Genomic DNA, 17,843 nt, shown 5'->3' on the forward strand with positions numbered 1-17,843 from the left:
CCTCTGTCATCTGTTCTCTACTCTGTCTCCTCTCCTCTGTCCTCTCTTCTGTCCTCTCTTCTGTCCTCTCTCCTCTCCTCTCCTCTGTCCTCTCTTCTGTCCTCTCTTCTGTCCTCTCTCCTCTCCCCTCCCCTCCCCTCTCCTCTCCTCTCCTCTATTTCCCATTTCTATTTCTGTGGACATAATTGCCGCTGCTCTCCATATATCAGGTTGTCAGAATCAGACTTAAAGACCTCCGGGGCTGAAAGGGACAGAGCTCACACTGTGCCATCACGTCTGAAAGGGACAGAGCTCACACTGTGCCATCACGTCTGAAAGGGACAGCGCTCACACTGTGCCATCACGTCTGAAAGGGACAGAGCTCACACTGCCATCAAGTCTGAAAGGGACAGAGCTCACACTGTGCCATCACGTCTGAAAGGGACAGAGCTCACACTGCCATCACGTCTGAAAGGGACAGAGCTCACACTGTGCCATCACGTCTGAAAGGGACAGAGCTCACACTGCCATCACGTCTGAAAGGGACAGAGCTCACACTGTGCCATCACGTCTGAAAGGGACAGAGCTCACACTGTGCCATCACGTCTGAAAGGGACAGAGCTCACACTGTGCCATCACGTCTGAAAGGGACAGAGCTCACACTGTGCCATCACGTCTGAAAGGGACAGAGCTCACACTGCCATCACGTCTGAAAGGGACAGAGCTCACACTGCCATCACGTCTGAAAGGGACAGAGCTCACACTGCCATCACGTCTGAAAGGGACAGAGCTCACACTGCCATCACGTCTGAAAGGGACAGAGCTCACACTGCACCATCACGTCTGAAAGGGACAGAGCTCACACTGCGCCATCACGTCTGAAAGGGACAGAGCTCACACTGTGCCATCACGTCTGAAAGGGACAGAGCTCACACTGCCATCACGTCTAAAAGGGACAGAGCTCACACTGTGCCGTCACGTTTGTTGTTGAAGGTTTGAAGCGCCGGGGTAAATCCTCTGTGAGAAGTTGAAAGTGACATGAAAGAAGTATGGATCAGCCTCCTAGCAGGCAGGATTATGTCTGTCTGTACTTCCTGTCTGTCCTCCCCTCAGCTCTGAAACCCTCTGAATCACACATGATATTCCCGCTCAAACAGCCTAAGCTATGTGTAATAAACAACTTAAGAGAAATAACAGCTTTGGGAATTCGTCTATTTTCTCCTCGATTTTAGACGAGGGAATAGCATTATTATTAGACGTGTCGCCCCACAGGGGGATTGAGGGGCTAAAAGGAGAGAGAGTGTTTTGTTGTTTTACTTTTGAAGGAGATGTGATTTTAAAATGGACTCCGATCAGCGTGTTTTAGTCCATTCAGTGTTTCGACTATCGGTTCCGTCGGGAGGAGTTCTCCTTCCGCCTGTCTGAATGTGCTGACGTTTTTTAATAGGTTATAAAAAACACACACAGGCCAGCCACTCCAGGGACGTTTGGCTTTCATCGCGTTTTTAGCATGGCGTCCCAGCTCTCTAGTCTAGTATGGATCCAGCTCTCTAGTATAGTATGGATCCAGCTCTCTAGTCTAGTATGGATCCAGCTCTCTAGTCTAGTATGGATCCAGCTCTCTAGTCTAGTATGGATCCAGCTCTCTAGTCTAGTATGGATCCAGCTCTCTAGTCTAGTATGGATCCAGCTCTCTAGTCTAGTATGGATCCAGCTCTCTAGTCTAGTATGGATCCAGCTCTCTAGTCTAGTATGGATCCAGCTCTCTAGTCTAGTATGGATCCAGCTCTCTAGTCTAGTATGGATCCAGCTCTCTAGTCTAGTATGGATCCAGCTCTCTAGTCTAGTATGGATCCAGCTCTCTAGTCTAGTATGGATCCAGCTCTCTAGTCTAGTATGGATCCATCTCTCTAGTCTAGTATGGATCCAGCTCTCTAGTCTAGTATGGATCCAGCTCTCTAGTCTAGTATGGATCCAGCTCTCTAGTCTAGTATGGATCCAGCTCTCTAGACTAGTATGGATCCAGCTCTCTAGTCTAGTATGGATCCAGCTCTCTAGTCTAGTATGGATCCAGCTCTCTAGTCTAGTATGGATCCAGCTCTCTAGTCTAGTATGGATCCAGCGCCCTAGTCTAGTATGGATCCAGCTCCCTAGTCTAGTATGGATCCAGCTCTCTAGTCTAGTATGGATCCAGCTCTCTAGTCTAGTATGGATCCAGCTCTCTAGTCTAGTATGGATCCAGCTCTCTAGTCTAGTATGGATCCAGCTCTCTAGTCTAGTATGGATCTAGCTCTCTAGTCTAGTATGGATCCAGCTCTCTAGTCTAGTATGGATCCAGCTCTCTAGTCTAGTATGGATCCAGCTCTCTAGTCTAGTATGGATCCAGCTCTCTAGTCTAGTATGGATCCAGCTCTCTAGTCTAGTATGGATCCAGCTCTCTAGTCTAGTATGGATCCAGCTCTCTAGTCTAGTATGGATCCAGCTCTCTAGTCTAGTCTGGATAGGTAGGTAGGGCTTGTGTCCCAAATGGAACCTTTCTGTTCTGTGTAGTGCACATACAGTTATCATCTAGTCCAGTTGTTCCCAAGCAGGGGGTACTCGGGGGTACTTGGTCTATCCTCAGGGGGTACCAGGATCCCTGGGGGTACTTGGTCTATCTACACAGGTACTAGGATCCCTGGGGGTACTTGGTCTATCTACACGGGTACTAGGATCCCTGGGGGTACTTGGTCTATCTACACGGGTACTAGGATCCCTCGGGGTACTTGGTCTATCTATAGGGGGTACTAGGATCCCTGGAGGTACCTGGCCTATCCTCAGGGGGTACTAGGATCCCTGGGGGTACTTGGTCTATCCTCAGGGGGTACTTGAAGACTCATGAGACCGTAGGGTTCCTGGTAAAATCCACATGAGGGGGAACATCAGGGGTACTCTGGGCAGAGCAGAATTCAGTTGGTGGTACAGTAGCCTCTGGTCTCGTCCATTCAGTGACCAATAGATGAGTTTTAAAACGACCACTTTGGATAAAAATAGGTTTATTTATTCATGAGCTGTTTTTCCTTCTCCCCCCAGCTGGGTGCAGAGCTTTGGCCACGAGGGTCTGGGACTGCTGCTAGACATTCTGGAGAAGCTGCTTCACAAGAAACAGTATGGACACACACACCGTATGCTGACACACACACACACACACACACACACACACACACACACACACACACACACACACACGGGCGGATGAACACACACACACACACACACGGGCGGATGAACACACACACACACACACACACGGGCGGATGAACGCACAAACACACTGACTGCATTTACTCAATGTAGAAACATCACATGTTCAATATAAATGTTCATCTCATCTCTACTCCATTTCTCTCCCTTCCTCTACCTCTCTCCTGCGCCCTCTCTCTACCTCCCTCTACCTCTCTCTCTCTACCTCCCTCTACCTCCTTCTCCCTCCCTCTACCTCCTTCTCCCTCCCTCTACCACTACCTCCCTCTACCTCCTTCTCCCTCCCTCTACCTCCCTCTCCCTCCTTCTACCTCCCTCTCTCTACCTCCTGCTACCTCCCTCTACCTCCCTCTCCCTCCCTCTACCTCTACCTCCTTCTACCTCCTTCTACCTCCCTCTCTCTACCTCCTTCTACCTCCCTCTCTCTACCTCCTTCTACCTCCCTCTCTCTACCTCCTTCTACCTCCCTCTCTCTACCTCCTTCTACCTCCCTCTACCTCTACCTCCTTCTACCTCCCTCTACCTCCCTCCCTCTACCTCCTTCTACCCTCTCTACCTCCCTCTCTCTACCTCTACCTCCCTCTACCTCCCTCTACCTCCCTCTACCTCCCTCTACCTCCTTCTACCTCCCTCTACCTCCCTCTACCTCCCTCTACCTCCCTCTACCTCCCTCTACCTCTCTCTACCTCTCTCTACCTCTCTCTACCTCTCTACCTCTACCTCTTGCTTACCTCTGTCTCTCTCTCTACTCTCAATTCAATTCAAGGGGCTTTATTGGCATGGGAAACGTGTTAACATTGCCAAAGCAAATGCTGACTCTCTCTGTCTGTTGTCTCTGTAGCCAGGATAAACCTGACAAGAAGCTACTCTCTCTGTCTGTTGTCTCTGTAGCCAGGATAAACCTGACAAGAAGAGCCAGCATAAAGTCATCCAGTGCCTCAAAGCCTTCATGAACAACAAGGTAATGTAGCTAATTCCTCATGAACAACAAGGTAATGTAGCTAATCCTTCATGAACAACAAGGTAATGTAGCTAATCCTTCATGAACAACAAGGTAATGTAGCCAATCCTTCATGAACAACAAGGTAATGCAGCCAATCCTTCATGAACAACAAGGTAATGTAGCTAATCCTTCATGAAAAACAAGGTAATGTAGCTAATCCTTCATGGACAACAAGGTAATGTAGCTAATCCTTCATGGACAACAAGGTAATGTAGCTAATCCTTCATGGACAACAAGGTAATGTAGCCAATCCTTCATGGACAACAAGGTAATGTAGCTAATCCTTCATGGACAACAAGGTAATGTAGCTAATCCTTCATGAACAACAAGGTAATGTAGCTAATCCTTCATGGACAACGAGGTAATGTATATAATCATTCATGAACAACAATGTAATGTCTGGGAGAGGAGGAATATGTGGGAATGTGTCCCACTGCTGAATGGGTTCTGGTACTTCCTGTCCCTTCTGGGAGAGGAGGAATGTGTCCCACTGCTGAATTGGTTCTGGTACTTCCTGTCCCTTCTGGGTGAGGAGAAATGTGTCCCACTGCTGAATGGGTTCTGGTACTTCCTGTCCCTTCTGGGAGAGGAGAAATGTGTCCCACTGCTGAATTGGTTCTGGTACTTCCTGTCCCTTCTGGGAGAGAAGAAATGTATCCCACTGCTGAATTGGTTCTGGTACTTCCTGTCCCTTCTGGGTGAGGAGAAATGTGTCCAACTGCTGAATTGGTTCTGGTACTTCCTGTCCCTTCTGGGAGAGGAGAAATGTGTCCCACTGCTGAATTGGTTCTGGTACTTCCTGTCCTTTCTGGGAGAGGAGGAATGTGTCCCACTGCTGAATTGGTTCTGGTACTTCCTGTCCCTTCTGGGAGAGGATAAATGTGTCCCACTGCTGAATTGGTTCTGGTACTTCCTGTCCCTTCTGGGAGAGGAGGAATGTGTCCCACTGCTGAGTTGGTTCTGGTACTTCCTGTCCCTTCTGGGAGAGGAGAAATGTGTCCCACTGCTGAGTTGGTTCTGGTACTTCCTGTCTCTTCTGGGAGAGGAGAAATGTGTCCAACTGCTGAATTGGTTCTGGTACTTCCTGTCCCTTCTGGGAGAGGAGAAATGTGTCCAACTGCTGAATTGGTTCTGGTACTTCATGGCCCTTCTGGGAGAGGAGGAATGTGTCCCACTGCTGAGTTGGTTCTGGTACTTCCTGTCCCTTCTGGGAGAGGAGGAATGTGTCCCACTGCTGAGTTGGTTCTGGTACTTCCTGTCCCTTCTGGGAGAGGAGGAATGTGTCCCACTGCTGAGTTGGTTCTGGTACTTCCTGTCCCTTCTGGGAGAGGAGGAATGTGTCCCACTGCTGAGTTGGTTCTGGTACTTCCTGTCCCTTCTGGGAGAGGAGGAATGTGTCCCACTGCTGAATTGGTTCTGGTACTTCCTGTCCCTTCTGAGAGAGGAGGAACGTGTCCCACTGCTGAATTGGTTCTGGCACTTCCTGTCCCTTCTGGGAGAGGAGGAACGTGTCCCACTGCTGAATTGGTTCTGGCACTTCCTGTCCCTTCTGGGAGAGGAGAAATGTGTCCCACTGCTGAGTTGGTTCTGGTACTTCCTGTCCCTTCTGGGAGAGGAGAAATGTGTCCCACTGCTGAATTGGTTCTGGTACTTCCTGTCCCTTCTGGGAGAGGAGAAATGTGTCCCACTGCTGAATTGGTTCTGGTACTTCCTGTCCCTTCTGGGAGAGGAGGAATGTGTCCCACTGCTGAATTGGTTCTGGTACTTCCTGTCCCTTCTGGGAGAGGAGGAATGTGTCCCACTGCTGAATTGGTTCTGGTACTTCCTGTCCCTTCTGGGAGAGGAGAAATGTGTCCCACTGCTGAATTGGTTCTGGTACCTCCTGTCCCTTCTGGGAGAGGAGGAATGTGTCCCACTGCTGAATTGGTTCTGGTACTTCCTGTCCCTTCTGGGAGAGGAGAAATGTGTCCCACTGCTGAATTGGTTCTGGTACTTCCTGTCCCTTCTGGGAGAGGAGGAATGTGTCCCACTGCTGAATTGGTTCTGGTACTTCCTGTCCCTTCTGGGAGAGGAGGAATGTGTCCCACTGCTGAATTGGTTCTGGTACTTCCTGTCCCTTCTGGGAGAGGAGGAATGTGTCCCACTGCTGAGTTGGTTCTGGTACTTCCTGTCCCTTCTGGGAGAGGAGAAATGTGTCCCACTGCTGAGTTGGTTCTGGTACTTCCTGTCCGTTCTGGGAGAGGAGGAATGTGTCCCACTGCTGAATTGGTTCTGGTACTTCCTGTCCCTTCTGGGAGAGGAGGAATGTGTCCCACTGCTGAATTGGTTCTGGTACTTCCTGTCCCTTCTGGGAGAGGAGGAATGTGTCCCACTGCTGAGTTGGTTCTGGTACTTCCTGTCCGTTCTGGGAGAGGAGGAATGTGTCCCACTGCTGAGTTGGTTCTGGTACTTCCTGTCCGTTCTGGGAGAGGAGGAATGTGTCCCACTGCTGAGTTGGTTCTGGTACTTCCTGTCCGTTCTGGGAGAGGAGGAATGTGTCCCACTGCTGAGTTGGTTCTGGTACTTCCTGTCCCTTCTGGGAGAGGAGAAATGTGTCCCACTGCTGAATTGGTTCTGGTACTTCCTGTCCCTTCTGGGAGAGGAGGAATGTGTCCCACTGCTGAATTGGTTCTGGTACTTCCTGTCCCTTCTGGGAGAGGAGAAATGTGTCCCACTGCTGAATTGGTTCTGGTACTTCCTGTCCGTTCTGGGAGAGGAGGAATGTGTCCCACTGCTGAGTTGGTTCTGGTACTTCCTGTCCCTTCTGGGAGAGGAGGAATGTGTCCCACTGCTGAGTTGGTTCTGGTACTTCCTGTCCCTTCTGGGAGAGGAGGAATTTGTCCCACTGCTGAGTTGGTTCTGGTACTTCCTGTCCCTTCTGGGAGTATTCAGACTCTTTGACTTACTTCACGTTTTGTTGTTAAAACCTACATTCAAAATGGCTTAAATAAAACAAAATATCTCACCCATCTATACACAATACACCATAGTAACAAAGTGAACATTTCTAGGTAAATGTTGGCACATTTATTGAACATGAAATACAGGAAGTGCTTTTACGTTAGTATTCACACCCCTGAGTCGATACGTTGTGGAAACACATTCGGCAGCCATTTGCCTCTTTCTGGGTCACGTCTTGGAGATGTTTTCACACCTGGTGAATGCAACGTTCTTCCAGCTCTGTCAAATGGGCGGTTGTTCATCGCTAGGCAACCGTCTTCAGGTTTGGCCACAGATTTTCAAGTAGATTCACAGTGGGTTCAGAAAGTATTCAGACCCCCTTGATTTTGTTCCACATTTTGTTACGTTACAGCCTCATTCTAAAATGGATTAAATAGATTTTTTCCCCCTCATCAATCTACACACAATTCCTCATAATGAATGTAAAAATAGGTTTTTAGAATTGTTTTGCTAATTTATTAAGAATTTAAAACAAAATATCACATTTACATAAGTATTCAGACCCTTTACATTCAGAGACTTGTCCCGAAGCCACTCCTGCGTTGTCTTGGCTGTGTGCTTTGGGTCGTTGTCGTGTTGGAAGGTGAACCTTCGTCCCAGTCTGAGGTCCTGAGGTCAGTGGAGCAGGTTTTCATTAAGGATCTCTCTGTTCTTTGCTCCTTTCATCTTTACCTCCATCATGACTAGTCTCCCAGTTCCCCACAGCATGATGCTGCCACCACCATGCTTCACCGTAGGGATGTTGCCAGGTTTCCTTCATCCTGACTAGTCTCCCAGTCCCACACAGCATGATGCTGCCACCACCATGCTTCACCGTAGGGATGTTGCCAGGTTTCCTTCATCCTGACTAGTCTCCCACTCCCACACAGCATGATGCTGCCACCACCATGCTTCACGACAAAAGGTCAACCTGGACGAGAGTCATGACGACCAAGACGTCAACCTGGACGAGAGTTACGACGACCAAGACGTCAACCTGGACGAGAGTCACGACGTCGACCTGGACGAGAGTCACGACGTCGACCTGGACGAGAGTCACGACGTCGACCTGGACGAGAGTCACGACGTCGACCTGGACGAGAGTCACGACGACAAACGACAACCTGCGTATTTTATTCCTCTTGTTGTACTATTTTAATTGTATTTTATATATTTTTTAACTCTATCGTTGGAAAGATGCTCGTCAGAAAGTATTTCGCGGTAAAGTCCAGACCCGTTGTCTTTTAGCCCATGTGACAGATGAAACTGGATCTGATTTGTTTTATTGGAAACGTGTGTAGCCTGAATGTCTTGACTTTAAATTATCATAAATGCCGTTTTGGGATGCAGCCCGACCTCATCCTCTCGGAGAGGAGGTGTCGTTGTGTGGAGCTGAAGCCCAGTGGAGCTCGTCTGGCACACCACTCCTCCTCTCCTCTCGTTGTAAGGTCTTGTGTAATCCTGTTTCCACAACAGGTGCAGAGCGCCTCTTTTACCCACCGGCACTGACTCACAGACCTTGCCCTCGCCTCCTGCTGCATCTTGGGATACGTCTCGCCCACAGCGCCTGCGGAGGCTGCCAGACAGGTGTTCCAAACCAGCTGTCAGTGCCTTCTCCTCCTCCCTCTCTCCCTCTTCCTCCCTCCCTCCCTCTTCCTCCTTCCCTCCCCCCCTCTTCCTCCATCCCTCCCTCTTCCTCCTTCCCTCTCTTCCTCCTTCCCTCCCTCTTCCTCCTTTGCTCTCTTCCTCCTTCCCTGCCCTCCTCCTCCTTCCCTGCCCTCCTCCTTTCATCTCTCCCCTCCTCCTTCCCTCCCTCTCTTCTTCCCTCCCTCTCTTCCTCCCTCCCTCTCTTCCTCCTTCCCTCCCTCTTCCTCCTTTCCTCCCTCCCTCCCTCTTCCTCCCTCCCTCCCTCCCTCCCTCTTCCTCCTTCCCTCCCTCCCTCCCTCTTCCTCCTTCCCTCCCTCCCTCCCTCCCTCTTCCTCCTTCCCTCCCTCTTCCTCCTTCCCTCCCCTCCTCCTTCCATCTCTCCCCTCCTCCTTCCATCTCTCCCCTCCTCCTTCCCTCCCTCTCTTCTTCCCTCCCTCTCTTCCTCCTTCCTCCCTCCCTCTCTTCCTCCTTCCCTCCTTCTTCCTCCTTCCCTCCCTCTTCCTCCTTCCCTCCCTCTTACTCCTTCCCTCCCTCTTACTCCTTCCCTCCCTCTTCCTCCTTCCATCTATCCCTTCCTCCTTCCCTCCCTCTCTTCTTCCCTCCCTCTCTTCCTCCCTCTCTTCCTCCCTCCCTCTCTTCCTGCTTCCTCTCTTCCTCCTTCCCTCCCTCCCTCTCTTCCTCCTTCCCTCCCTCAGCTTCTTGATATGCCACACCTGTCAGGTGGATGGATTATCTTGGCTAAGGAGAAATGCTCACTAACAGGAACATTTCTGGGATATTTTATTTCAGCTTGTGAAACATGGGACTGACTCTTTACATGTTGCGTTTATATATTTTTTCAGTGCTTATGGAAAAAGCCATTTTGAATCAACAGGCCGGGCTGGCGTCAGCAACTGGCCAGACGAGAGTATCACCTGTGTTCCACTACATTCTCTTTCTCGCTAAATGAAACGAGGAGGAACATGTGTTTACCTTCTCTCCTTCCCTTCATCCCTTCTCTCCTTCCCTTCATCCCTTCTCTCCTTCCCTCCCTTCTCTCCTTCCCTTCATCCCTCCCTTCTCTCCTTCCCTTCATCCCTTCTCTCCATCCCTTCATCCCTTCTCTCCATCCCTTCTCTCCTTCCCTTCTCTCTTCCCCTCCCTTCTCTCCTTCCCTTCATCGCTCCCTTCTCTCCTTCTCTCACTTCTCTCCTTCCCTTCATCCCTCCCTTCTCTCCCTTCTCTCCTCACCTCCCTTCTCTCCAGCTGTGCCTTCCAGACCAAACACACTGTTACTGCAGCAAACGTCTCTCCCCTCCCCTCCCCTCCCCCCCTCCCCCCCACCCCCTCCCCTCTCCTCCCCTCTCCTCCCCTCCCCTCCCTTCTCCTCCCCTCCCCTCCCTTCTCCTCCCCTCGCCCCCACCCCCTCCCCTCCCCCCCACCCCCTCCCCTCCCCCCCACCCCCTCCCTTCTCCCCCCCCCACCCCCTCCCCTCTCCTCCCCTCTCCTCCCCTCCCCTCCCCTCCCCTCCCCAGGCCTCTCCTCCCCTCTCCTCCCCCTTTGTAATTGTCTTCTTTATCAACAACAACAAAAGGAAGTCTGACAACACCATTCGATCCACATTCTTTAAGATGGGCTTTTAATTAATCAAATGAAGACTTCCTGAAATAATAAAGCCTTGTAAAACACTTCACATTTACGAATATGCTAATTTGAAACTAACTTGAAATTAGATTTTTTGATATGTTGTGTTTGTCTTGAATCCTCGGGAGTATTGTGAGAGTAGGAGAGTCGAGTGTCTGGGCCCTGGCAGGACCGGCTCCGTTCCTCACAGCATATGGTCATACTAGTTAATAAACGCTTCTCACTTAAAGATGGTGTGGATTCACAGCTGTCATTACCCCCCACCCCCCCCACCCCCCACACACACACACACACACACCAATCCTCAGTGTTCCTCAAGCTCATTCCTAACACGCAGCCTGCCGATCAGACTGACACCTCTAACTGTGAAGTGCAGGGAACACGCAGCCTGCCGATCAGACTGACACCTCTAACTGTGAAGTGCAGGGAACACGCAGCCTGCCGATCGGACTGATACCTCTAACTGTGAAGTGCAGGGAACACGCAGCCTGCCGATCGGACTGACACCTCTAACTGTGAAGTGCAGGGAACACGCAGCCTGCCGATCGGATTGACACCTCTAACTGTGAAGTGCAGGGAACACGCAGCCTGCCGATCGGACTGACACCTCTAACTGTGAAGTGCAGGGAACACGCAGCCTGCCGATCAGACTGACACCTCTAACTGTGAAGGGCAGGGAACACGCAGCCTGCCAATCAGACTGACACCTCTAACTGTGAAGGGCAGGGAACACGCAGCCTGCCGATCAGACTGACACCTCTAACTGTGAAGGGCAGGGAACACGCAGCCTGCCGATCAGACTGACACCTCTAAACACGATACATATTCAATGGGTTGACCTTTACTGTTGAGGAATAACATGGGACGATACAATATACACAAGACTGTTACAAAATCAGTTACAACACACACACACACACACACACACACACACACACACACACACACACACACAATAACAGAAGGTGTTGTTTATGCTGTTCTGTTTCTCTGTCTTAATGATGTCTTCATAGACAGCTTCTGTTGTTGTGTTGGGATGTTACAACCGGTCTGACTGTTCTCCAGGCTATGAGACATCATCAGGAGAGAGAAACACTCGTCCTCGTGTTGTTACCCTGTTCTCCAGGCTATGAGACATCATCAGGAGAGAGAAACACTCGTCCTCGTGTTGTTACCCTGTTCTCCAGGCTATGAGACATCATCAGGAGAGAGAAACACTCGTCCTCGTGTTGTTACCCTGTTCTCCAGGCTATGAGACGTCATCAGGAGAGAGAAACAGCCGTTCTCGTGTTGTCTGACTGTTCTCCAGGCTATGAGACGTCATCAGGAGAGAGAAACACTCGTTCTCGTGTTGTCTGACTGTTCTCCAGGCTATGAGACGTCATCAGGAGAGAGAAACAGCCGTTCTCGTGTTGTCTGACTGTTCTCCAGGCTATGAGACGTCATCAGGAGAGAGAAACAGTCGTTCTCGTGTTGTCTGACTGTTCTCCAGGCTATGAGACGTCATCAGGAGAGAGAAACACTCGTTCTCGTGTTGTCTGACTGTTCTCCAGGCTATGAGACGTCATCAGGAGAGAGAAACAGTCGTTCTCGTGTTGTCTGACTGTTCTCCAGGCTATGAGACGTCATCAGGAGAGAGAAACAGTCGTTCTCGTGTTGTCTGACTGTTCTCCAGGCTATGAGACGACATCAGGAGAGAGAAACAGTCGTTCTCGTGTTGTCTGACTGTTCTCCAGGCTATGAGACGTCATCAGGAGAGAGAAACAGTCGTTCTCGTGTTGTCTGACTGTTCTCCAGGCTATGAGACGACATCAGGAGAGAGAAACAGTCGTTCTCGTGTTGTTACCCTGTTCTCCAGGCTATGAGACGTTCTCCAGGCTATGAGACGTCATCAGGAGAGAGAAACACTCGTCCTCGTGTTGTTACCCTGTTCTCCAGGCTATGAGACGTCATCAGGAGAGAGAAACACTCGTTCTCGTGTTGTCTGACTGTTCTCCAGGCTATGAGACGACATCAGGAGAGAGAAACAGTCATTCTCGTGTTGTTACCCTGTTCTCCAGGCTATGAGACGACATCAGGAGAGAGAAACAGTCATTCTCGTGTTGTTACCCTGTTCTCCAGGCTATGAGACGTCATCAGGAGAGAGAAACACTCATTCTCGTGTTGTCTGACTGTTCTCCAGGCTATGAGACGTCATCAGGAGAGAGAAACAGTCGTTCTCGTGTTGTCTGACTGTTCTCCAGGCTATGAGACGTCATCAGGAGAGAGAAACAGTCGTTCTCGTGTTGTCTGACTGTTCTCCAGGCTATGAGACGACATCAGGAGAGAGAAACAGTCGTTCTCGTGTTGTCTGACTGTTCTCCAGGCTATGAGACGTCATCAGGAGAGAGAAACAGTCGTTCTCGTGTTGTCTGACTGTTCTCCAGGCTATGAGACGACATCAGGAGAGAGAAACAGTCGTTCTCGTGTTGTTACCCTGTTCTCCAGGCTATGAGACGTTCTCCAGGCTATGAGACGTCATCAGGAGAGAGAAACACTCGTCCTCGTGTTGTTACCCTGTTCTCCAGGCTATGAGACGTCATCAGGAGAGAGAAACACTCGTTCTCGTGTTGTCTGACTGTTCTCCAGGCTATGAGACGACATCAGGAGAGAGAAACAGTCGTTCTCGTGTTGTCTGACTGTTCTCCAGGCTATGAGACGACATCAGGAGAGAGAAACAGTCATTCTCGTGTTGTTACCCTGTTCTCCAGGCTATGAGACGTCATCAGGAGAGAGAAACACTCATTCTCGTGTTGTCTGACTGTTCTCCAGGCTATGAGACGTCATCAGGAGAGAGAAACAGTCGTTCTCGTGTTGTCTGACTGTTCTCCAGGCTATGAGACGTCATCAGGAGAGAGAAACAGCCGTTCTCGTGTTGTCTGACTGTTCTCCAGGCTATGAGACGTCATCAGGAGAGAGAAACACTCATTCTCGTGTTGTCTGACTGTTGAATATCATTTTGGGGCCTGGTTTGCCTTTTTTACCCAGATACCACTGGGAAATAATTAACTTCTTATCTCGGAAACCGTTTCAAGGGTTGTTTTCTTTGTGAAATACCTTTTTAAACCCCGTACAGTAGACCTGTGTGGGTGGCGATGTCTTTACATTCCAGTTTTAATGATGGCTGTGTTATCTGCTGTGTTAAACCCCGTACAGTAGACCTGTGTGGGTGGCGATGTCTTTACATTCCAGTTTTAATGATGGCTGTGTTATCTGCTGTGTTAAACCCCGTACAGTAGACCTGTGTGGGTGGCGATGTCTTTACATTCCAGTTTTAATGATGGCTGTGTTATCTGCTGTGTTAAACCCCGTACAGTAGACCTGTGTGGGTGGCGATGTCTTTACATTCCAGTTTTAATGATGGCTGTGTTATCTGCTGTGTTAAACCCCGTACAGTAGACCTGTGTGGGTGGCGATGTCTTTACATTCCAGTTTTAATGATGGCTGTGTTATCTGCTGTGTTAAACCCCGTACAGTAGACCTGTGTGGGTGGCGATGTCTTTACATTCCAGTTTTAATGATGACCGTGTTATCTGCTGTGTTAAACCCCGTACAGTAGACCTGTGTGGGTGGCGATGTCTTTACATTCCAGTTTTAATGATGGCTGTGTTATCTGCTGTGTTAAACCCCGTACAGTAGACCTGTGTGGGTGGCGATGTCTTTACATTCCAGTTTTAATGATGGCTGTGTTATCTGCTGTGTTAAACCCCGTACAGTAGACCTGTGTGGGTGGCGATGTCTTTACATTCCAGTTTTAATGATGGCTGTGTTATCTGCTGTGTTAAACCCCGTACAGTAGACCTGAGTGGGTGGCGATGTCTTTACATTCCAGTTTTAATGATGGCTGTGTTATCTGCTGTGTTAAACCCGTACAGTAGACTTGTGTGGGTGGCGATGTCTTTACATTCCAGTTTTAATGATGACTGTGTTATCTGCTGTGTTAAACCCCGTACAGTAGACCTGTGTGGGTGGCGATGTCTTGACATTCCAGTTTTAATGATGGCTGTGTTATCTGCTGTGTTAAACCATGTGTTTTAATGATGGCTGTGTTATCTGCTGTGTTAAACCATGTGTTTTAATGATGGCTGTGTTATCTTTATGGTGTGGAGAGTCTATCTAACATGTTGTCTGGTTCTAGTATGGTGTGGAGAGTCTATCTAACATGTTGTCTGGTTCTAGTATGGTGTGGAGAGTCTATCTAACATGTTGTCTGGTTCTAGTATGGTGTGGAGAGTCTATCTAACATGTTGTCTGGTTCTAGTATGGTGTGGAGAGTCTATCTAACATGTTGTCTGGTTCTAGTATGGTGTGGAGAGTCTATCCAACATGTTGTCTGGTTCTAGTATGGTGTGGAGAGTCTATCTAACATGTTGTCTGGTTCTAGTATGGTGTGGAGAGTCTATCTAACATGTTGTCTGGTTCTAGTATGGTGTGGAGAGTCTATCTAACATGTTGTCTGGTTCTAGTATGGTGTGGAGAGTCTATCCAACATGTTGTCTGGTTCTAGTATGGTGTGGAGAGTCTATCTAACATGTTGTCTGGTTCTAGTATGGTGTGGAGAGTCTATCCAACATGTTGTCTGGTTCTAGTATGGTGTGGAGAGTCTATCTAACATGTTGTCTGTTGTCTGGTTCTAGTATGGCGTGGAGAGTCTATCTAACATGTTGTCTGGTTCTAGTATGGTGTGGAGAGTCTATCTAACATGTTGTCTGTTGTCTGGTTCCAGTATGGGTTGGAGAGTCTGTCTAACATGTGATCTGTTGTCTGGTTCTAGTATGGGTTGGAGAGTCTATCTAACATGTGATCTGTTGTCTGGTTCTAGTATGGGTTGGAGAGTCTATCTAACATGTGATCTGTTGTCTGGTTCTAGTATGGGTTGGAGCGTATCCTGTCAGAGGAGAAGTGTCTGACCCTGTTGGCCCGAGCTATCGACCCCACCCAGCCCGCCATGATGACCGACGTGGTCAAGCTGCTGTCAGCCATCTGCATTGTGGGCGAGGAGAACACGTACGTCCCCATCCCGGCTTCACTCTGCCCTCACATGACTTCCTCTAGCTGTCCTCTGTTCTCCTCCACCTGTCCTCCATCACCCATGTTATCTGTCCTCTGTTCTCCTCCATCACCCGTCCTCCATCACCCATGTTATCTGTCCTCTGTTCTCCTCCACCTGTCCTCCATCACCCATGTTATCTATCCTCTGTTCTCCTCCATCACCCATGTTATCTATCCTCTGTTCTCCTCCATCACCCATGTTATCTATCCTCTGTTCTCCTCCATCACCCATGTTATCTATCCTCTGTTCTCCTCCATCACCCATGTTATCTATCCCCTGTTCTCCTTCACCTGTCCTCCATCACCCATGTTATCTATCCTCTGTTCTCCTCCACCACCCATGTTATCTATCCCCTGTTTTCCTTCACCCATGTTATATATCCTGTTCTCCTCAATCACCCATGTTATCTATCCCCTGTTCTACTCCATCACCCATGTTATCTATCCCCTGTTCTCCACCATCACCCATGTTATCTATCCTCTGTTCTCCTCCATCACCCATGTTATCTATCCTCTGTTCTCCTCCACCTGTCCTCCATCACTTATGTTATCTATCCCCTGTTCTCCTCCATCACCCATGTTATCTATCCTCTGTTCTCCTCCATCACCCATGTTATCTATCCCCCGTTCCCCCTCATCACCCATGTTATCTATCCTCTGTTCTTCTCCATCACCCATGTTTTCTATCCTCTGTTCTCCTCCATCACCCATGTTATCTATCCTCGGTTCTCCTTCACCTGTCCTCCATCACCCATGTTATCTATCCTCTGTTCTCCTCCATCACCCATGTTATCTATCCCCCGTTCCCCCTCATCACCCATGTTATCTATCCTCTGTTCTTCTCCATCACCCATGTTATCTATCCTCGGTTCTCCTTCACCTGTCCTCCATCACCCATGTTATCTATCCTCTGTTCTCCTTCACTTTTCTCCATCACCTATGTTATCTATCCTCTGTTCGCCTTCACCTGTCCTCCATCACCCATGGTATCTATCCTCGGTTCTCCTTCACCTGTCCTCCATCACCCATGTTATCTATCCTGTTCTCCTCCATCACCCATGTTATCTATCCTGTTCTCCTCCATCACCCATGTTATCTATCCTCTGTTCTCCTCCATCACCCATGTTATCTATCCTCTGTTCTCCTCCATCACCCATGTTATCTATCCTCTGTTCTCCTGCATCACCCATGTTATCTATCCTCTGTTCTCCTCCATCATCCATGTTCTCCATCTCTCTCCTCTCTCTCCTGCTCATCCTCTTCTACCTGATGTACACGTGGTGGAGAACCAGCTAATTGGTAAAACTCATCCACAGCATCTGAGCAGCGAGTCCATGATCATTGACCTGTTTAAAGTCTGACTACAGTACAGTTGAACAGGGAAGAGGCTGAGGGACAGTTGGCAGAGAGCTAGAGTCATAGACAGAAAGACAGTTGGCAGAGACCTAGAGTCGTAGACAGAAAGACAGTTGGCAGAGAGCTAGAGTCGTAGACAGAAAGACAGTTGGCAGAGACCTAGAGTCGTAGACAGTTGGCAGAGACCTAGAGTCGTAGACAGAAAGACAGTTGGCAGAGAGTTGGAGTCATAGACAGAAAGACAGTTGGCAGAGACCTAGAGTCGTAGACAGAAAGACAGTTGGCAGAGAGCTGGAGTCGTAGACAGTTGGCAGAGAGCTAAAGTCGTAGACAGAAAGACAGTTGGCAGAGACCTAGAGTCGTAGACAGTTGGCAGAGACCTAGAGTCGTAGACAGAAAGACAGTTGGCAGAGAGTTGGAGTCATAGACAGAAAGACAGTTGGCAGAGACCTAGAGTCGTAGACAGAAAGACAGTTGGCAGAGAGCTGGAGTCGTAGACAGTTGGCAGAGAGCTAGAGTCGTAGACAGAAAGACAGTTGGCAGAGACCTGGAGTCGTAGACAGATGGACAAATCCCCTAGGTGAATGCGTTCCAATCATTTGAGCCATTTGTGTGGCTGGTCATGCGTTTTGTTTTTCCCATTTAGTTTGGAGAAGGTCCTTGAAGCCGTCACCACAGCAGGAGAACACAGGGCCACGGAGAGGTTCAGTCCAATCGTAGAAGGACTCAGAGATCGCTCCGTCCAATTACAAGTAAGTGCAAAGGGGTCCTTTACTCGCTGCTAGAACCAGGGTCCCAAATGGCATCCTATTACCTATGTAGTGCACTGCTTCTGACCAGAGCCCTATGGGTCAAAGTAGTTCACCTACACAGGGAATGAGGTGCCGTTTGGTCGGCTGCTGGAATCAGACACTCAGCGTTG

General features: G+C 49.3%; 1 protein-coding gene across 1 annotated transcript in view; it reads left to right on the plus strand.

The window, feature by feature from the left end:
* The window catches only part of LOC139413972 (protein diaphanous homolog 3-like), a 451,641-nt gene that overhangs the window by 79,661 nt on the left and 354,137 nt on the right, over positions 1–17,843 (plus strand). The window contains exons 5-8 of the mRNA XM_071161859.1: positions 3,052–3,126; positions 4,114–4,183; positions 15,384–15,520; positions 17,568–17,673. Of these exons, the coding sequence (XP_071017960.1) occupies positions 3,052–3,126; positions 4,114–4,183; positions 15,384–15,520; positions 17,568–17,673 (388 nt within the window). The remainder of the gene's footprint in view (positions 1–3,051; positions 3,127–4,113; positions 4,184–15,383; positions 15,521–17,567; positions 17,674–17,843) is intronic.

This window comes from Oncorhynchus clarkii, chromosome 7 (assembly GCF_045791955.1).
Source record: "Oncorhynchus clarkii lewisi isolate Uvic-CL-2024 chromosome 7, UVic_Ocla_1.0, whole genome shotgun sequence".
Lineage (NCBI taxonomy): Eukaryota > Metazoa > Chordata > Actinopteri > Salmoniformes > Salmonidae > Oncorhynchus > Oncorhynchus clarkii.